The following is a 22,084-nucleotide window of genomic DNA, read 5'->3' as shown; positions in this document are numbered from 1 at the left end:
AATTCCATAAGAAACATCTAGCAAATAAGGAACAAACCAAACAAAAACATGATGATTTTGTTCATTCCGGATTAAAGGAGCCACCATCATTTTACTCACAGCATTTAAAAGTTCCATTTATCAAAACGTTTCAAAGACTGATTGAACAGGATATAGAAAAGATGACAGAAAAAATCCACAGACCGAAGTGGAATATTACTAAAGAAGAGAAAGAGGCCCTAACATCTTTGAGTAAGAACACTGACATTATCATTAAGCCTGCAGACAAGGGTGGGGGAGTAGTAATTACGGACAGATCACATGAGAAGGAAGCATGATCTCAACTAAAAGATAAATCCACATATCGGAAGTTGAAGATGAATACTACTATACAATACATGGAGAAGCTAACATCACTGTTGAAGAAAGGATCAAATCTGGGCATACTAAACAAAAAGGAGCACAAATACCTTAACCAGAAGAACCCCATTACCCCAGTGTTCTACCACCTACCAAAAATCCTTAAGGACTGTAATAGGAGTCTTGCTAGAATGCACTCTGCTACAAAAATTCCACCAACGACCGACTCCAGGCTTGTGCAAAAACAACAAATACCTTTTATTGGTTCCGGTATGAATGGTCGACCGTGTTATGGTCGACAGTCATTAGGTCGACCACTGTTGGTCGACATAGACATGGTCAACACATGAAAATGGCCACCACGTGAAAGGTCGACATGAGTTTTTTTGGTGTTTATGCGTAAAGTGACGGGGAACCCCAATTAGTGCAGTGTCCGCTCGCATGGCTCGCTTCGCTCGCCATGCTTCGGGCAAGGTGCCTCGCTGCGCTCGGCACAGATTACCGTTCCAATTGTACTCCACGTGGATCGTAAAGTATGGAAAAGTTCCACAAAAGAATAAAAAAAAAAAAAAAACTCATGACCTTTTCATGTGTCGACCATGTGTCCATGTCGACCATGTCAATGTCGACCAATAGTGGTCGACCTAATGACTATCGACCATAACATGGTCGACCATCTGAACGGATACCCTTTTATTCAGGTAGCGCAAAAGCAAAGATATATATATATATATATATATATATATATATATATATATATATATATATATATATATATATTATACAAAGATCACTGTCTATAGTATAAACTACCAGGGAGGTTAGGCCCTGCCTCACTCCCTCTTACTTAATAAGGAACCCTTCAGGTCCCGGCATCCTGACACTAGTGGCCCAGCCCTCCAGATCCCACTGTCCCTAGCAGGCCTATCACCTGGACACTAACTGCCTTCAGGAGCCCTGACTCATGGGAGAGACTCTGCTTTAAACCCAGCACCCAGGTGCTGACTGATGAAGCAACTTCTTGGGCTAAGAAGCCTATAAGACCTGGTCTGGGCCAAATGGATGGGAACCTGATCCATCCACACTTCCCACCTATCCCCAGGACCCTGTGTGTAGCTTACAGGTGGCTAAGTACCTCTCCTTCCACAGGACTTATAAAACCCTCCGGGCAGACCAATTATTGCCGGCATCGGATCTCTTACTGCAAATCTCTCAGGGTATGTGGATACATTTTTACAGGCTGCAGTCTTAAAACACAAAGGATGGATATGGAGTATATATATATATATATATATATATATATATATATATATATATATATATATATATATATATATATATATATATATATATATATATATATTTATATTTATGACACCACTCATGTAATAAACATGATTAATAAAACAGTATGAGAAGAAAAACTTTTATTGGCAACCTGTGATGTCAAATCACTATACACGTGCATACAACATGAGATAGGATGCGAACATGTAAAGAAAAGGTTGAAGAAAGATACAGACCTCAAAAGTGAACAGATACAATTACTGGTTGAAGCAATGTTGTTCATATTACAGCACAATTATTTCCAGTTTGGAGAAGATTTTTATGTCCAAGTGAAAGGGACTGCAATGGGCAGCAAATTTGTGCTATCTTACACTAATCCTGGCGGAATGCGAGAACGAGAAGATATGGAGTAATGAATCGTTAAAGGACAACTTTAAAACTATGGGCAAGATTCATAGATGATATTATCATATGGAAGGGCCGACATGCGTATCTGGAAGAACTTTTTAAACAACTAAATGAAAATACAGTCAACCTGGAATTCACACACAACATCAGCAGCGAATCGATTAATTTCGCAGACCTGACAATCTTTATAGATAACAATAAATTGGAGATCAATACACTTGTCAACCAACAGACTGCAGCAGTTACCTAAATGCAACTAGTAATCACCACAAAAAGTGGATCACGAATATCCCGGGAGGACAGTTGAGACGAATAAAAAGGAACTGTTCAAGAGAAGCAGACTTCAAAATACCAGCAAAGCGTATGATAGAAAACTTCACAAAGAAAAATTATGACGCACACACACAGCACCTTGAGAAGGAGATGGAAAGAATAAGCCAAATAAATAGAGAAGATCTTTTGAAGTATTAAACAAAAAATCCAGAAGAACCGAAAAACGTCCTCTCTATAGCAGACTACTCGATACAAAGCAAGCTTCTTGAAATAAGCATTAAACAACATTGGCACGTACTCCAAACTGATGAAGATTTGCGTGACATATTACCCTCATATCCCAGGATAGTATATAGGAGGGCACCTACCATCAAGACAACACTTGTCAAAAGTAATTTCTCTATGAAACAAATAGAACAAAAACGAAAAAATTATGGCTTCTCCCGTTGTGGGATTATGCACAGCGTGTAAGAAAACTAGACGAAACTCCACAAAACTAGTGATAGAAGAGAACTCTTTCTCCAATAAAGACTCTCACAATTAGAGGAAGAATAAGTTGCCGTATGACAGGAAAATATGTAGGCAAAACGAAAAGGAAATTACATACTCGAATTCAGGAATATATGTGTAACATAAAGAATGGTCTGGACAACCACAGCGTACCTCTACATTTTAAAGAAATGCATAATTCAGACCCCAGTCTTCTATAGTTTATGGGCCTAAAACAGGTTACAAGATCGTGGAGCAGAGGGAACGTGGAAAATATCGTTGCGAAAGAAGACCTTAAGATGATATACGATCTGAGCACCCTATCCCCAAGAGGTCTTAATATAGAGATGGAAATTATCCCCTTTCTTAAGTAACCATCAGAGGAAGTAGTTATTAAGTAACCATTAAAGAAAGTACACCAGGCAAAATGAATAATCACTAAATATATGATTATAGAAGTTAATGGATATAGATCACAAGAATAATGAAGATTATGCATATGAATCACACCGTTACTAATGAATCCATATAATTAGACGATAATAGATGTAGACCATCAGAATATGGATTATATATATATATATATATATATATATATATATATATATATATATATATGTGTGTATATACACTATACCTGCTACTAACAAATACATATAACTTTATAAAAATATCTTAAATAAGAATTTCCTTAATATTTATATTGCTGTCACTCTTTATTTTATTTTTAGCTTTACTTTTATTCTCCGTTTTATCTATATCGTCACTAGCTAATTTATTTTTATCATTATTTTTGTTATTGTATTAAAAAATTAACCTAATCAATATATTTTAGGATAACTATTAACATCTCTAGTAAGGTATATAAGGTATATAAATATACCTTGGTTAAAGTGTTGCAGCGCTCCCATTCAACACATAAGTAAAGATAAGATACCATATATACATAATATAGTACTATAACTTGTCCATGTGTTTCAATGTGGTGTATAATGTGTTGTGTGTTACGTGTTATGTATTGGATAAAAAGGCTATTAAAATAATGTAAGGGCAAGACGCAGTTAAAACCATCTTGTTTAAGGACGTGATCTGATGTGGAATGAACCTCTAATAAATGGAGAAATATGCTTCCGATCTATTGCAGATTTCCATTACTAGTGACCTGTTTGGTAATTAATGTGTTCTGTTTCGCAGTGGAGCACTTATTTAAAGTAATAAAGTTTTGTATGGTAACCCCATGTGAACTTGCCAATACTGAAACACTATTGATTTTGACCTGTAGAGGTTAATTCTGTGTATATAAACACACACTACTGTAACACTAGGGGATCGGATTATTCTGCTTCACAATTTAGATTGGGTAGAAATAATATTAGTGTTGTTTTCTTTAGCTGAAAAGTATCTGGAATCTGTAGAAGCAAATCCAAATTATCCATTGTTGCTTTTAACCCTGCTGGAGCGTTCCCAAGATAACGTCATCAAAGTGTGTTCATCTGTTACTTTTAAGAACTACATCAAAAGGAACTGGAGAATTGTAAGTACCACAGTCTGTGGCCTTTTGAATCTTATTAAATCTTATACTGTAGTTTTCACTTTTTCTGTTCTTTATAGGGGTGCTGTAATTAGTGATTGGTAAAGTGGAGTTTACATGAGTATGTCATGATTTGCATAAGGCTGATGGGGGGTAGTTAGGATAGCATGGCATGTGAGGGAGAGGACCTATGTGAGGACTATGGCACAGAAAAGTGTAATATGAACTAGTGTATGTGTGTCTAGAAAGAAGGCTTTGCATGCTAGTGTTTGGTCCGTGTGCATTCTCATTGTGTAGGCCATGATGTGATATAGGGTTCTCTGTGATCTGCCAAAGTGTTAAATATTTGACTTTTTTTTTATTTTTAACATCAATAATTTGTATTCAGTTTTTTGTTTTGCAAAACGGGTACAGAAAGAAGGGGGGGAAGGCAGTAAATGCATAAATGAGACCACATGTACACATATACATACAGTTCAAAATTAATCAAACATATGTATCAGAAAAACTACAATGGACGTAATACAGTAAAAAATACAGAATAAAAGAAAGCAGAGGCGGCACTGAGCTCACAATAATAATACGAATTGCAACTTTGAGCACAGAGCAATCCCAGACTCGTGAAGAGGGGGGTCTCCATCTGGGGGAGGGGTATGCGGGTGGATGTCCGGGGAGGGGGAACGCAATACCAGGTTTGCTCCTTCACCCTCCGTGACAAAGAGGAGCCAGGGCTTCCAGCGCACTAGAGGGGACTTGGCAGAAAGGGAGCAAGGCATATACTCAGTCTCCATCTGAATTTTGTGTACGACTTTCATTAAGGGGGGGGTGGTGGTGGTATAGTTTGTTTCCAATTCTGGGCTAAGGCCGCACGGGCTGCGAGGCAGATATGGCCTAAAACGTGTTGTAAATGAGCACCCGCAGAACGCGGGTAGACATTCAGTAAAGCTATGAGGGGGGAGGGGCACAGGTTGAGTTCAAGCACTTTATTAATTAGCCCAAACACCTTGACCCAGTACAATTTAATAAGGGGACAGGTCCAAAAAATATGGAAAAGGTGGCTCACCTCACCACATAAACGCCAACAAAACTTCGAGCATGTAGGCCAAATCGTGTGCAACCTATCAGGTGTGAGATATAGTCTATGCAGCAACTTGACGTGCATCTCTGAGTGATTCAGGCATTTAGACATTGCAAAGGACGACATAAAAATGTTTTGCCATTGAGAGTCGGTTAGGGTACAGCCAATATCCTGCTCCCACTTGATTTGGGCTCTAGTTTTAAGAACGGGAATCAAAGTTAGTAATGTTTTGTACTAGAAGGAAATCTCACCTTTAAAGGTATCTTTAGAAAGGCGGCCTAGGACCTGTGAGATAGGAGGGGGCAGTGGGGTGGGGGCAAGGTGAAGGCTGTTCCACCAATGTTGTATTTGATAGAATCTGAGCCTCTCAGTGTCAGGCAAGGCAAAGCGTTCTTGAATGTCAGAGAAGGAGCTAAGCATGGGCCCTTGGAACAGATCTCCCAGGAGACCAATCCCCCTAGAACACCAACCTGCCAAATTGAGATTGGGAACTAGGGTGGCTACTGTGCGTAGGGAGATTCGAGACAGATTATGAAAGGAAGGGGATAAACCCATGGTCAATCTGTCCCAGACCTGTAGTGTGGCTCAGGTTGAGGGGAGAAGGCGTAGGTCCGATGGTCGCATAGATTTAGGTAGCCAAAAGATATTCCTCAAAGGAAACCTGGGGCAGGCTAATTCCTCCAGACACGTCCACACTAGAGAGAGCTTTTATCTGGGCTAAGAGGCAGGCTTCTTGGTATAGGGAAAGATTAGGCATTTCCAGGCCACCAACTCTCCTAGGTAATGACATACTGGCACGGGCCAGTTTAGGCGGGCGGGAAGACCAAATATAGTTGGTGAGAATAGTAGTAGCCTTATCTAAATATTTCTTGGGGAAAACAAAGGGAATTGTACGAAACCAAAACATTAATTTGGGAAGCAACGACATTTTAAAAGCAGCCAAACGTCCCAGCCAAGATATCTCATAGTTAAGCCACGATTTAATGGACAACTGTAATGAGGTCAGTAAAGGAGGGAGGTTAACCTCAAATACAGAAGAGGAGGATGGGGGGATAGAGATACCCAAATATCGTATTGCGGTCGTTTGCCAATTGTAGCGGTATTTAGCACGCAAAGGAGCCATGGAGTGGGTGAGATTAATAGGCAGGACATCAGTTTTAGTTGTTTAATTTGTAATAAGATGCTGCAGAGTACCATCTAAAACATTGTGTGTGTGTGTGGTGCGACGGTCGGTTACAAATAGGAGAACATTGTCCGCGAATAGACAAAGTTTATGGGGGGTGGAACCTAACCGAAGTCCTGGTAACTTTGGGTTTGCTCGAATCTTAGCTGTTAAAGGCTCGATTGCCAGGACAAAAATGAGAGGGGAGAGAGGACATCCCTGACGGGTGCCATTGTAAATTGGGAAGGGAGAAGATAGAAAACCATTACTAAAGACCCGGGCCGAGGGATAGCTATACAAGGCCAATATGGACGACAGGATTTGGTCACGGAAGCCAAATTTCAATAATACTTCCCTTTTGTAAGTCCAGTTTATGCGGTCAAAAGCCTTCTCCGCAATTAGAGATAACAGAAGAAGACCTTGTTCACGGGCTAAGGAGTTTACGAGCTTAAATACCCTACGGCAGGCATGTCCAAACTGCGGTCCTCCAGCTATTGAGAAACTACACATCCCAGCATGCCTTGACACAGCTTTAGCATTCTCTGACAGCAAAACTGTGTCAGGGCATGCTGGGATATGTAGTTTCACAACAGCTGGAGGGCCGCAGTTTGGACATGCCTGCCCTACGGGTATTGTCAGATGCTTGCCTTCCAGGGATAAATCCGACCTGGTCGGGATGTTTAAGGGAGGGGAGAAGAGTATTCAATTGATAAGCTATTAATTTAGCATATATTTTAATGTCCCCGTTTAATAGCGCAATGGGGCGGTAATTTTGGCAAGAAGTCAAGTCCTTTCCTCGGTTTGGGAATCGTGACAATGCGGGCCTCCAGCATCTCCCTTGAGAGAGTGCCCTGAGAGGTGATTTCATTATAAACTACTACCAAAGAGGGAGCCAGGAGGTCCTGGAGTGAGGCATAAAAATCATTAATAAAGCCGTCGGGGCCTGGTGCCTTATATTTAGGGAGAGACTTAATCACCCTTAGAGTTTCCGTGGTGGACCAGGGAGCATTCAGCATCTCTAATTGGTCGCCGGCAATGCAAGGGAGTCTCAAATCAGCAAGAAAGGAGTTAATAGAGGAAAGAGTGGGCTGCGGAGTAGAAGGGTCAGTCGAGAGGTTGTAAAGTTGGGAATAGAAGTCTGCAAACTGATTCGATATCTCCAAAGGGTTAGATATTTTGGCGCCCGATGGGGATACAGTAAGCTTGATTCTATTCCTAGCTTGTTGCGCTCTAAGCTTACGAGCAAGCAATTTCCCCGGTCTATTCCCCGCCAGGTAAAATTTCTGACGCATCCTGCTTAATGAAGCCTGGGTGCGTGCCATAAGCATTGTCTGAAGTTGGGACCTAGTGTCAGCTAACTCCTTCTGAAGGGATCTCGAGGGCCGAGCTTGATTTTTTTTTTTCCCTCCAATTCCTTTAATTTACGCTCCAAATCATTCAGACGTTACTGATGGAGTTTTTTTAAGCTGGGCTCCCGCCTGTATTACCACCCCTCTAGCAACGGATTTCAGTGCGCACCAGAAATTCAGAGTGAACGTGTCCGAAGGGGAATTAAATTCCAAATAAGATTTGACGCTGTCTACTATAATTTTTTTTAGATACGGGGTTGGCCAGTAAGTGAGGAGAAAGTCTCCAAGGTCGGGGCGTGGTATGTTGACTAGTAATGTCCCATTTAAGAATCAGTGGGGCGTGGTCTGACCAGGTTATTGGAAGAATATCTACGGATCTGGCAAATTGGAGGGTCCATTTATCGGAAAACAAAAAATCAATACGAGAATAGGAGTTGTGAACAGGAGAATAGTAGGTGTACTCACGGCCAGAAGGGTTTTGCACTCTCCAAATATCGTACAGGTCAAATTCAACCAATAGATTACGGAAGGCTAGGGACAAGGCGTTAGAGGAGGCTAAAGAGGAGGAAGAGGGTCTGGGAGATCTTTCCAACCTAGGGTCAAGGACCAAATTAAAGTCCCCCGTGAGGAGAAGCGAGTCTGTACGGATCTTCTGGATAGCTAAACACAGTTTGCGTATAAAAGTTACTTGATTTGAGTTAGGGGCATAAGCTGAGACCAGGGTAACCGGTTTGTCATTTAAAAGGCCACTCAGGATAAGATAGCGGCCATTTTTATCGGCAACCTGGGTATGTAAAGTGAAGGAGACGGAGTTCTTAAACAATATAGCCACACCGTTCCTTTTAAGGGCCGTTTGCAAAATAACCCAAAGGAAACATATGATCTTTAAACATAGGAGGCGCTAAAGATAAGTGTGTCTCCTGCAGTGTAACAATATCCGCCTTGTGTCTAGCACAATAGCCCAATGCCAACCTTTGCTTATTAGGGGAGTTTAACCCCTTGACGTTCATGGACAGAATCTGAAGCATCCTAAAGCACGCCATGAGTGGAAAGATATTTAGATATACATATATGAAAATTTTATGTCTCAAACAGTTAGTGTCGTGGGGGGGAATAGCGGGAGAAGAAAGGGTAAGAACAAACCAAAACGACCCAGTACATCGGGTCGGTATAACTACTGCAAGGAAAGCAAAAAAATGCAGTAGTACATTAACGGGGAAACGTGGCCTAACACCACCACCACCCATGAACCTAGATAAGGAAAAAAAGAAACATGGACATATATGCTTACCAACTACGTAAAGAAAACAGAAAACATATACACTTGAGTCAAACTATAAGCACAAGGCCGGGACTCCAGCAACATAACTACTTAACAGAGTAACTCACGTGACCACAACAGAGAGTATAGCTGAGTCCCAACTGTGATAACGGTACAGAATAAAGTCCACATTCAAAGCCCGAACCCGCCGGGTCGAATTCAGGCGATGGACCAATCCGAACGGAGAGTTGACTGTTTCTTGGATCCATGAGGCATCGTAACAGATATCCCACTCTGAGACCATTTGACTCCAGCTTCCAACGAAGCAGCTGTGTAGGACTTATTTTTATACGAGATGATGAGCTTTACCGGTAAACCCCAACGGTAGGGGATTTCCTGATCACGGAGTGCCAGAGTAACAGGGATAAACGATTGTCTTTTTGGAGAAATCCGGAAAAAGCTGTAATCCTACAAGCACATCAGAATCAGAGTCTCTGGCCGCTTTCAGGATGCGTTCTTTCGTCGTGAAGAAATGCACTCTCATGAGCGTGTCATGTGGGGGCAACAGAGCGCGGTTTAGGCAGTCTGAATCCTGTCTGAGTAGCTCCCTGGGGTCAGCTCTGGGCAAAAGCTTCCTGAATAACGCGGTAGCATAATCTTCCAACTCAGAATTCTGCACGGAATCGGGAATGCCTTGAATTTTGATATTACGCCTAGATCGGTCCTCGATATCCGCAATCTTGATTTTAAACGCCTCAAGGTCACTTTGCTGTTGATCATGGGCCGTGATAAGGTCACTATGGGACGAGACCAATTCCTCTACTTTCCGTTCCAGATGGTCTGTTCATTCTCCTATAGTGTGCAATTCCGTCTTAACCTCTCGAACAGCCGCTGTGAGATCTTGAGTCAACTCTGTTTTAAACGCTGAGAGGGCCTGATGCAGAGTTTTGACCGTGAGAGGAGCGTCTGAGTCGGGGACAAACCCCGGCACAGAAGCATGGCTGCAGGGAGTATCTTGCGCAGAAGTGGCGACAGGGGACTTCCGTACAGAAGAGGAGGTAGGGGCCGCTTTCTGAGATTGGAAAGACACTCTGGGAGGCAGGACCTCTTTAACCTTTATAGGAGGCATTCTGTTGAAATGTAATTCCGCAGGCGAGGCGACAATGGTAGAAGATCCTAGGATCCCGTAGAAGATATGACGGAGAGTCAGGTAAGCTTAAAGAACCAGGGTGGTGGCGTATAAGCGGTCTGGGCTACATCAGAAGATCGGCATCACAAGGGGCCAGGTAGAAGACTATCATGTGCCTAGAGGATGGACTCCCAGCAGGTAGAGAGGGGTGAGAGATCAGACACTCAGCCAGCAGCACAGCGTCCCAGGGTCAGATAGGTAGTGCCTCACTGATTGACCTCACTCACAGATGCAGGCACTTAGGTAGCAGCACACACAGGCTCATTTTGACAGTGCTACTCATTTAGGGCTGTAATATCTCCCAGCAGCACTCCAGCGCCAATGTGTAATGGCCCACAGGTATAGGGGGAGGCACAGGGGAGAACAGTGTCATTCACTGCCCCGTTTGAGGAGGTGGGGGCCGTTTCCGGGCCTCCGCGCCAATGGTGTACTTCCGGCGGGGAGAGTGAGCTAATCGAGGCCGCGGCTTCCGGTCCATGGGTAGGCCGCGACTAGCAGGGGCCTCTGAGAGGGCTCCTGGCTCCACAACCCCGCTGCGGGGGACGGCCGAGAGGTATAGGAGATACAGGGGGGAGGCCTGGAGCCTACACTGGCGCTATGTAGGCGGTATGGTACAAATATTTATTAAAGGTTACAGAAAAAGACAAACTTTGTTATAATCACCCCTCAACTGTCTTAAAAAGGCGGTGCTGCCTGCCCCCCGGGCTCCTTAATCATAAAGAACCATAGGGACAGAAAAATAGAGACTACACTAAAATCTATCTACACAGCAGCAGGTTTATCGCAAAGGCCAGTCATAGTGGGTTGCTGGATGACCCATGCCATCCACACGTGGGCTTCTCAAATTCAGGAGGGCCTCTCCGGGAATATGCCTCTGATCACTACGGTGACTCTCCTGAAGCACATTCAGGACACTACACATGTCCTGTGTGACTCACTCAAGGAGATGGGCAATATTAATGCTAGGACCTCTGCCATGGCAGTGTTGGCGCGCAGGGCCTTGTGGTTGCGTCAATGGATAGCGGATGCAGAGTCCAAACGCAGTGTACAATCTTTTTCCCTTTTTCTGGGGAATGGCTCTTCGGGGTTGAGTTGGATACGTGGATTTCTAAGGTTACTGCGGGGAAATCCACGTTTCTCCCCTCTGGTGCCCCGCCGGCTAGGCTTTCCTACCAGGGGGCCGTCTATGCAGTCCTTTCGGTTTAACAGATTTCGATTTAGGGCCAGAGGTGCCTCCAATGCGGCTAGAGGCACCAGAGGTAAGACAAGAAGACCTACAAATGCAGTTTCTCAGGAGCAGAGCACCAGTTCAGCATGACATGCCCACACACCCCGAGGGGATCTCGAGGTGGGAGCTCGACTGCGTAATTTCAGCCGCATCTGGAAGCGTTCCTGCCAAAATACCTGGGTCATGGACCTCATTTCTCAGGGCTACAAGCTCGAGTTCGACGATGCTCCTCCCCAGCGATATGTCAAATCACGCTTACCAGCTTTGGAGGATACGCAAGTTGCGTTACAACAGGCCATCCAAAAGTTGGTCCAGTCCCACGTCATTGTTCCAGTACCAATACAACAACGAGGAAAGGGTTATTACTCCAACCTGTTTGTGGTACCGAAGCCGGACGGTTTGGTAAGGCCCATTTTGAATCTAAAGTCCTTGAACCCTTACCTAAAGGTTTTCAAGTTCAAAATGGAATGCTTGCGAGCAGTGATTGCGAGTCTGGAAGAACAGGAATTCATGGTCTCCTTGGATATCAAGGATGCCTGTCTCCATATTCCGATTTGGCCACCTCATCAGGCTTATCTGCGGTTCTACCAGTTCCAGGCGCTACTCTTCGGCCTGTCCACAGCTCCGAGGGTGTTCAGAAAGGTAATGGTGGCGATGATGGTCCAGGGGGTCAATGTTGTTCCTTACCTGGACGATCTCCTGATAAAAGTAAGCTTTTATCGCTCCATACTGACAGCACTATCCAACTTCTCACACCATGGGTGGTTTCTCAATTTGCAAAAGTCCCACCTGGAGCCAACTCAGCGGCTCCTGTTCCTGGGGATGTTACTGGATACTGTGGCCCAGAAGGTGTTCCTCCCAGAGGACAAGGTGAAAACACTTCAGAAGATGGTCCGTATGGTTCTCCGACATGTTCGATTATCCATCCATCTTTGCATACGATTGTTGACGAAGATGGTTGCCTCATAAGAGGCGATCCAATATGGGAAGTTCCATGCCAGAACATTTCAATTGGATTTCCTGAGCAAGTGGTCCACATCTTCAGATGCACCGAATGATACGGCTGTCACCTCAGGCCAGGATTTCCCTCCTGTGGTGGCTGCAGTCTTCCAATCTCCTGGAAGGCTGGAGTTTCGGGATTCAGGATTGGATCCTCCTCAGGACAAATGCGAGTCTGAGAGGATGGGGCTGATCAACATTCTGGAACTTCGGGCGATCTACAGTGCTCCGCTTCAGGCCTCTCCTCTACTCGGCGATCCCGTGATCCAGGTGCAGTCGGACAACGCCACAGCAGTGGCGTACATCAATCGGCAAGGAGGGACAAAAAGCAGGGCCTGCATGCGAGATGTGTCAAAAATACTCCTCTGGGCAGAAAGAAATGCAGGAGCAATGTCGGCAATCTTCAGTCCGGGAGTAGGCAACTTTGAAACGGACTTCAAATCTGGAGAGTGGGGGCTCCACTATCAGGTGTTTCAGCAGATCATTGACCAGTGGGGTTGCCCACAGATAAACCTGATGGCTTCTCGACTCAACAAGAAGCTTCTTTGGTATTGCTCCCGAACCAGGGACCCTCAGGCGAGGGCAGTAGATGGACTGACGTCGCCTTGGCCTTACCGGCTGATCTACCGGTTTACTCCGATTCCGTTGCTCCCAAGGGTGCTAAAGCGAACCAGAAATCAAGAAGTCCAGGCAATTCTGATTGGCCTCGCAGGGTGTGGTATGCAAATTTTCTGGTCATGTCTAAGACCCTTGGCCTCTACTACTAAGAAGAGATCCTCAACATGGACTGTTCGTCTACCCAGACTTGCGGCAACTTGTTTGACGGCATGGATGATGAGCGGAACATCCTAGTTCATAAGTGCCTTTCCAGAAAGGTCATTGCTACCATGTTTCAGGCCAGGAAACCTGTGACGTCAAAACACTATCCTCATATCTGGAGAAGATATGTCTCTTGGTGCGAGGACCGCACGTACCTGCCTGCGGAGTATAACTTGGTACATTTCCTACAGGCTGGTGAGGACAAGGGCTTACGCCTGGGTTCCATTAAGGTCTAGATTTCAACTCTTTCCATCTTCTTCCAGAAGAAATTGGCAGTGTTGCCAAAAGTTCAGACCTTCTTTTTTGCAAGGGGTACTTCACAGACAACCTCCTTTTGTGCCGCACACGGCACCCTGAGATTTGAATGTTGTGTTGGAGTTTCTTCAGTTCTCCTGGTTTGAACCTCTGATGACGGTAGAAGACCAGTACCTCACGAGGAAGACGGCGATTTTACTGGCCCTGACTTCTGCTAGGCTTGTCTCAGAATTGGGGGCCTTTTTTCGTGATTGTCAGGTTCTGGCACATCTACTCCTCCCAGAGGCATTGGATGCGGTGCGAGCCTTGAAGATATGTCAAGAGAACGGCTTGCATCAGAAAGACGTATTCTTTGTTCATGCTATATAATGCACAGAAAAAGGGTTGCCCTGCTTCAAGCAGTCTATTCCTCGTTGGCTTAGGCTTACTATCCCACAGGCCTATGTGTCGGCGGACTTCCCTGTTCCACAGTCTCTGAAGGCCCACTCTACAAGATCGATGTGGTCTTCCTTGGCGGCTGCCTGTGGAGTCTCGGCCTTGCAACTTTGCCGAGCTGCTACCTGGTCGGGGAAGAACACCTTTGTGAAGTTCTACAGGTTTTGATTCCCTGGCCAAAGAGGATACCCTTTTTTGGACAGGCGGTGCTGCAGCAGTCTCCGCATATTCCCGCCCGTTCTGGAGACTTGGGGACGTCCCCATCGTACGAAGTTTCCCCAATATCCCTTATGATGCTAGCGAAAATAGGATTTTTATAACCTACCGGTAAATCCTTTTCTCGTAGTCCATAAGGGATATTGGGCGTCCGCCTCAGTGCGTTGACTTCTCTGCAGGTTCTCGTTATGTGGTTACCTGTTCTGCTGTTGTAGTTACCGGCTGTTGCTGGTTGTTATATTTTCGTGGTGTGCTGGTATATAAATCTCACCACTCTTTATCATGTTTCCTTCTCTCATATATGTCCTTTCTCCTTCGGGCACTGTTTACCTATAACTGCCTGTGGGAGGGGGCATATAGGGGGAGGTGCCAGCACACCCAGTGAAGAAATTTAAAATGCACCGGCTCCTTTGGACCCCATCTATACCCCATCGTACTTGGAGGGTCATTCAGACCCGTTCGCACGCTGCAATTTCTCGCAGACGTGCGAACGGGTCTGATCTGCGCATGCGCGTCTGTTGCCGGCGACAGCCCTTATGAAGACGCCATTCGCAGCGGCGAACGTAATAAGATCGATAGGGAGAAGGTGGACTTGGGCGGCAACTCACCGTTTTCGATGACTGTCTGGAAAAACGCAGGCGTGCCCAGCTGTTGAAGAGGGTTCTTGACGTCGGCTCCAAGCCGGACCATCACAGCGAGTGAGTAAGTCCTGAGCTGTGCAGAGACTGCACAAACAGCGATTACCCCCAGGCGGCGTTTACCTGGTCGTAGCAGTGCAAAAAACGGCCTGTGTGCGACTAGGTCTGAATGATCCCCTAAGTTACCTCAATATCCCCTATGAACTATGAGAGAAGGATTAATGGTAGGTAATTAAAATCCTATTTTTTTTTTTTTCTCCTACGCTACTTCGTCAGCCCTTACTCTGGGATTACATCCTATTTCCCTTTCCCAGTTTTTTCACCTTTTACGGACTGACCACCTCGGGTATATAGCTCCACTCCTCCCCTTCCTCCAGGTTAGGAAACTTGTTGGTTTACTCTAGGGCTTACTTCTGTTATCATGCCCATGGTACCGTTGCCGAAAGAGGGGCGCTCCCAGGGGAGAGTGGCGACGGTGGTGCTAGGGGCAGACAAGTAAGTCCCCAAATCTAAGTTTTAAGGTGGCCCCTGCCGCTGCTGTTTTACAGCTCCAGGCTCACCTTCTAATATCCTCTCAAACACACAGGTTCAGTGAAACCTGTGTGGTTTTGTGAGAAACAGCGAAAACGGGGCTGTTTCCGGGGATTTGGTTTCGTCTGCCTGAGGTAGGTGAAACAAATTCCCCTATAAGCCGCAGCGACCAGTCAGTGTCCCATGCCCAACGCAGCGGCAGGCTGGGACTGCAGTAAGGGAGCCGCGGCCCAGGAGCCGGCACTCTGCACTGTGACCCCCGGCGGGAAGCCGGAGCAGCACCGTTACCCGCACACATCCCCCCCCCCTCTTCTTCCCCTTCTTCTTGCAGTGGTCACATGACGGGGGAGCAATCACTAGACCAGGGAGCTGGAGGTCCAGCGCTACTCTCCCTCCACCGGGAGCTGTGATGAGTCGGCACCCAACCCGGTGCAGTAACACAAAAACCCTGATGAGCCGGCTTATCAGGGTTAATAGAATAGCCCCGGGCGATATTATTGCCTGCGGTAATGTATCGCGGCTAATTGGATATTCCTAACTGTAGGCAGGGTTATATCCAAACTCACCGGAGTCACTATATCCTTTTGAAGTGTCATCACTTCATCCTGCTCTTGATTATTATGTTTATTATTGTGAGCGTATTCTCTTATTTTTACCACCGCGCTCTATTGATTATTACTGTTTACTGTCATGACGCATTATCCTATATCAACCCTACTGTGCGTATTCCCTGTTAGTGTATCAGGTCTCTTCATTTGCTGACTCTTAAGATTTTTTTCTCCTTTCCATAAGATTGAAGATGAACCAAACAAGATCTGTGAAGAAGACCGGGTTGCCATTAAAGCTAACATTGTGAATCTGATGCTTAGCAGCCCAGAGCAGATTCAGAAGCAGGTAGTTGTTCAAGTCTCTCACACATTCTGGGAATCTGTGTCCCAACGTGTGAGAGAACTTATACATGGCCACTTTTCTCTCTATAGCTAAGCGATGCAATCAGTATCATAGGGCGGGAAGACTTCCCTCAGAAGTGGCCGGATTTGCTGATTGAGATGGTGAACCGCTTTCAGAGTGGAGATTTCCATGTGATAAATGGGGTGCTGCACACAGCTCACTCTCTATTCAAGAGGTATGGAAACAATCTGAGCAATTCAGATGTTTCTGAGAATGTATTCCGTCTCTTATTTCTCTAACGTCCTAGTGGATGCTGGGGACTCCGTAAGGACCATGGGGAATAGACGGGCTCCGCAGGAGACTGGGGACTCTAAAGAAAGATTTAGTACTACCTGGTGTGCACTGGCTCCTCCCTCTATGTCCCTCCTCCAGACCTCAGTTAGAATCTGTGCCCGGCCAGAGCTGGGTGCTCCTAGTGGGCTCTCCTGAGCTTGCTAGAAAAGAAAGTATTTTGTCAGGTTTTTTATTTTCAGAGAGCTTCTGCTGGCAACAGACTCTCTGCTACATGGGACTGAGGGGAGAGAAGCAAACCTACTCACTGCAGCTAAGTTGCGCTTCTTAGGCTACTGGACACCATTAGCTCCAGAGGGATCGAACACAGGGCCCGACCTTGATCGTCCGTTCCCGGAGCCGCGCCGCCGTCCCCCTCGCAGAGCCAGAAGTACAGAAGCAGCAGAAGCAAGAGGACATCGAAATCGGCGGCAGAAGACTCCTGTCTTCACTTAAGGTAGCGCACAGCACTGCATCTGTGCGCCATTGCTCCCGCAGCACACCCACACACTCCGGTCACTGTAGGGTGCAGGGCGCAGGGGGGGGCGCCCTGGGCAGCAATTAAAAGATACCTGATGGCAATAGTATACATATATACAGTCAGGCACTGTATATATGTGCGAGCCCCCGCCATTTTTACACATGAGAAGCGGGACAGAAGCCCGCCGCTGAGGGGGCGGGGCCTTCTTCCTCAGCACACCAGCGCCATTTTCTCTTCACAGCTCCGCTGGAAGGACGCTCCCCAAGCTCTCCCCTGCAGTATACAGGTGCAATAGAGGGTAAAAAAGAGAGGGGGGGGGCACATAAATTTAGGCGCAGATATATATATATCAGCAGCTACTGGGTTAACACTAAGGTACAGTGTAATCCCTGGGTTATATAGCGCTGGGGTGTGTGCTGGCATACTCTCTCTCTGTCTCCCCAAAAGCCTTTGTGGGGTCCTGTCCTCAGTCAGAGCGTTCCCTGTATGTGTGCGGTGTGTCGGTACGCCTGTGTCGACATGTTTGATGAGGAAGGATACGTGGAGGCAGAACAAGTGCAAATAGATGTGGTGTCGCCCCCGACGGGACCGACACCTGATTGGATGGATATGTGGAAGGTGTTAAATGATAATGTAAGCTCCTTACATAACAGATTGGATAAAGCTGTGCCTGCTCCCACAGCGCAGAGGCCGTCAGGGTCTCAAAAGCGCCCAATATCCCAGTTAGTTGACACAGACACCGACACGGAATCTGATTCCAGTGTCGATGACGATGATGCAGAGTTGCAGCCTAAAATGACTAAAGCCATCCGCTACATGATTGTGGCAATTAAGGATGTGTTACACATTTCTGCGGAAAATCCTGTCCCTGACAAGAGGATTTATATGTATGGGGAGAAAAAGCAAGAAGTGGCTTTTCCCCCCGTCACATGAATTGAATGAATTATGTGAAAAAGCGTGGGATTCCCCTGATAGGAAGGTAGTAATTTCCAAGAGATTGCTGATGGCGTATCCTTTCCCGCCAACGGACAGGTTATGCTCTGAATCCTCCCCCAGGGTAGACAAGGCGTTGACACGCTTATCTAAGAAGGTGGCCCTGCCGTCTCAGGATACGGCCGCCCTAAAGGATCCTGCGGATAGAAAGCGGGAAGCTATCCTGAAGTCTGTTTACACACATTCTGGTACGCTGCTGAGGCCAGCAATTGCTTCGGCCTGGATGTGTAGTGCGGTAGCAGCATGGACGGATACTCTGTCTGAGGAGTTAGATACCCTGGACAGGGACTCTGTTCTAATGACCCTGGCACATATCAAGGACGCGGTCCTATATATGCGGGATGCCCAGAGGGACATTTGCCTGCTGGGCTCTAGAGTAAACGCAATGTCCATTTCTGCCAGAAGGGTCTTATGGACTCGGCAATGGACAGGGGATACCGACTCTAAAAAACACATGGAGGTTTTACCTTATAAGGGTGAGGAATTGTTTGGGGACGGTCTCTCAGACCTAGTTTCCACAGCTACGGCTGGGAAGTCAAATTTCTTGCCTTATGTCCCGCCACAGCCTAAGAAAGCACCGTATTACCAAATGCAGTCCTTTCGTTCGCAAAAGAGCAAGAAAGTCAGAGGTGCATCCTTTCTTGCCAGAGGCAGGGGTAGAGGAAAGAGGCTGCACCACGCAGCTAGTTCCCAGGAACAAAAGTTCTCCCCGGCTTCCACTAAATCCACCGCATGACGCTGGGGCTCCACAGGCGGAGCCAGGAGCCGTGGGGGCGCGTCTCCGACATTTCAGCCACCAGTGGGTTCGCTCACGGGTGGATCCTTGGGCTATACAAGTTGTGTCTCAGGGATACAAACTGGAATTCGAGGTGACGCCCCCTCACCGTTACCTAAAATCGGCCTTGCCAGCTTCCCCCATGGAAAGGGAGGCAGTGCTGGCAGCAATTCACAAGTTATACCTCCAGCAGGTGGTTGTAAAGGTTCCTAACCTTCAACAGGGAAGGGGTTACTATTTCACTATGTATGTAGTACCGAAACCGGACGGTTCGGTCAGACCCATCTTGAATTTAAAATCCCTGAACATTTATCTGAAGAAATTCAAGTTCAAAATGGAATCGCTCAGAGCGGTCATTGCAAGCCTGGAAGAGGGGGATTTTATGGTGTCTGTGGACATCAAGGATGCTTACTTGCATGTCCCCATTTATCCACCTCATCAGGAGTACCTCAGATTTGTGGTACAGGACTGTCATTACCAATTCCAGACGTTGCCGTTTGGGCTCTCCACGGCACCGAAAATATTTACCAAGGTAATGGCGGAAATGATGGTGCTCCTTCGAAAGCAAGGAGTCACAATTATCCCATACTTGGACGATCTCCTCATAAAGGCGAGGTCCAGAGAGCAGTTGCTGATCAGCGTAGCACACTCTCAGGAAGTGTTGCAACAGCACGGCTGGATTCTGAATATCCCAAAATCGCAGCTGATTCCTACGACGCGTCTGCCCTTTCTGGGCATGATTCTGGACACAGACCAGAAGAAGGTGTTTCTCCCGGCAGAGAAGGCTCAGGAGCTCGTGACTAGTCAGAGACCTCTTAAAACCGAAACAGGTGTCTGAGCATCACTGCACGCGAGTCCTGGGAAAGATGGTGGCATCATTCGAAGCCATTCCCTTCGGCAGGTTCCATGCGCAAGAAGCAGAGTGGCGATGGCGGAAGCCACCAGGATTCTTCGTTGGGCGGAGAATCACGTGCAAGCACTGTCAGCAGTGTTCATTCCAGGAGTGGACAACTGGGAAGCAGACTTCCTCAGCAGGCACGACCTCCACCCGGGAGAGTGGGGACTTCATCAAAAAGTCTTCACGCAGATTGCAAGTCGGTGGGAACTGCCACAGGTGGACATGATGGCGTCCCGCCTCAACAAAAAGCTAAAAAGGTATTGCGCCAGGTCAAGGGACCCTCAGGCGATAGCTGTGGACGCACTGGTAACACCCTGGGTGTTCCAGTCCGTCTGTGTTTCCTCCTCTTCCTCTCATACCCACGGTACTGAGAATCGTAAGGAAAAGAAGAGTGAAAACAATACTCATTGTTCCGGACTGGCCAAGAAGGATTTAGTACCCGGAACTGCAAGAAATGCTCACAGAGGAACCATGGCCTCTGCCTCTCAGACAGGACCTGTTGCAACAGGGGCCCTGTCTGTTCCAAGACTTACCGCGGCTGCGTTTGACGGCATGGCGGTTGAACGCCGAATCCTAGCAGAAAAGGGCATTCCGGATGAAGTTATTACTACGCTGATAAAGGCTAGGAAGGACGTGACCGCAAAGCATTATCACCGTATATGGCGAAAATATGTTGCTTGGTGTGAGGCCAGGAAGGCCCCTACAGAGGAATTCCAGCTGGGTCGATTCCTGCACTTCCTACAGTCAGGTGTGACTATGGGCCTAAAATTAGGGTCCATAAAGGTCCAGATTTCGGCCCTATCCATCTTCTTTTAAAAAGGAACTGGCTTCACTGCCTGAGGTTCAGACGTTTGTTAAGGGAGTGCTGCATATTCAGCCCCCTTTTGTGCCACCAGTGGCACCTTGGGATCTTAATGTGGTGTTGGATTTCCTGAAATCCCACTGGTTTGAGCCACTTAAGACCGTGGAACTAAAGTATCTCACGTGGAAAGTGGTCATGCTGTTGGCTTTAGCTTCAGCTAGGCGTGTGTCAGAATTGGCAGATTTGTCATGTAAAAGCCCCATATCTGGTTTTCCATATGGACAGGGCAGAATTGCGGACTCGTCCGCAGTTTCTGCCAAAGGTGGTGTCATCTTTTCATTTGAACCAACCTATTGTGGTGCCTGCGGCTACTCATGACTTGGAGGACTCCAAGTTGCTGGACGTAGTCCGGGCTTTGAAGATTTATGTAACCAGAACGGCTGGAGTCAGGAAGACTCGCTGTTTATCCTGTATGCATCCAACAAGCTGGGTGCTCCTGCTTCAAAGCAAACTATTGCTCGCTGGATCTGTAACACGATTCAGCAGGCTCATTCTGCGGCGGGATTGCCGCAGCCGAAATCAGTGAAAGGCCATTTCACAAGGAAAGTGGGCTCTTCTTGGGCGGCTGCCCGAGGGGTCTCGGCATTACAGCTTTGCCGAGCTGCTACTTGGTCGGGTTCAAACACTTTTGCAAAATTCTACAGGTTTGATACCCTGGCTGAGGAGGACCTTGTGTTTGCCCATTCGGTGCTGCAGAGTCATCCGCGCACTCATCGCCCATTTGGGAGCTTTGGTATAATCCCCATGGTCCTTACGGAGTCCCCAGCATCCACTAGGACGTTAGAGAAAATAAGAATTTACTCACCGGTAATTCTATTTCTCGTAGTCCGTAGTGGATGCTGGGCGCCCGTCCCAAGTGCGGACTTTCTGCAATACGTGTATATAGTTATTGCTTAACAAAGGGTTATGGTTATGTAGCATCGGTTGAGTGATGCTCAGTTGTTGTTCATACTGTTAACTGGGTACGTTTATCACAAGTTGTACAGTGTGATTGGTGTGGCTGGTATGATTGATTCCAAAATCCTTTCCTTGTAATGTAATGTAATGTCAGCTCTTCCGGGCACAGTTTCCTTAACTGAGGTCTGGAGGAGGGGCATAGAGGGAGGAGCCAGTGCACACCAGATAGTACTGAATCTTTCTTTAGAGTGCCCAGTCTCCTGCGGAGCCCGTCTATTCCCCATGGTCCTTACGGAGTCCCCAGCATCCACTACGGACTACGAGAAATAGAATTACCGGTGAGTAAATTCTTATTATCGCTATCTCTTTGCTAGGTATCGTCACGAGTTTAAATCCAGTGAATTGTGGATCGAGATTAAACTTGTACTTGATACCTTTGCTTTACCTCTCACCACCCTTTTCCAGGTAAG

The 22,084-nt window shown here is 46.5% G+C and overlaps 1 protein-coding gene across 2 annotated transcripts in view; it reads left to right on the top strand.

Annotated features, from left to right (window-relative positions):
* Positions 1-22,084, top strand: part of CSE1L (chromosome segregation 1 like) — a 238,785-nt gene that overhangs the window by 35,062 nt on the left and 181,639 nt on the right. For both annotated transcript variants that reach the window (XM_063958891.1, XM_063958892.1), the window contains exons 4-7: positions 4,188-4,330; positions 16,280-16,381; positions 16,468-16,613; positions 21,989-22,079. In XM_063958891.1, the coding sequence (XP_063814961.1) occupies positions 4,188-4,330; positions 16,280-16,381; positions 16,468-16,613; positions 21,989-22,079 (482 nt within the window). The remainder of the gene's footprint in view (positions 1-4,187; positions 4,331-16,279; positions 16,382-16,467; positions 16,614-21,988; positions 22,080-22,084) is intronic.

This window comes from Pseudophryne corroboree, chromosome 3, assembly GCF_028390025.1.
Source record: "Pseudophryne corroboree isolate aPseCor3 chromosome 3, aPseCor3.hap2, whole genome shotgun sequence".
Lineage (NCBI taxonomy): Eukaryota > Metazoa > Chordata > Amphibia > Anura > Myobatrachidae > Pseudophryne > Pseudophryne corroboree.
Note: the sequence above shows the minus strand (reverse complement) of the source record. Positions and strands in the feature narration are given on the sequence as shown.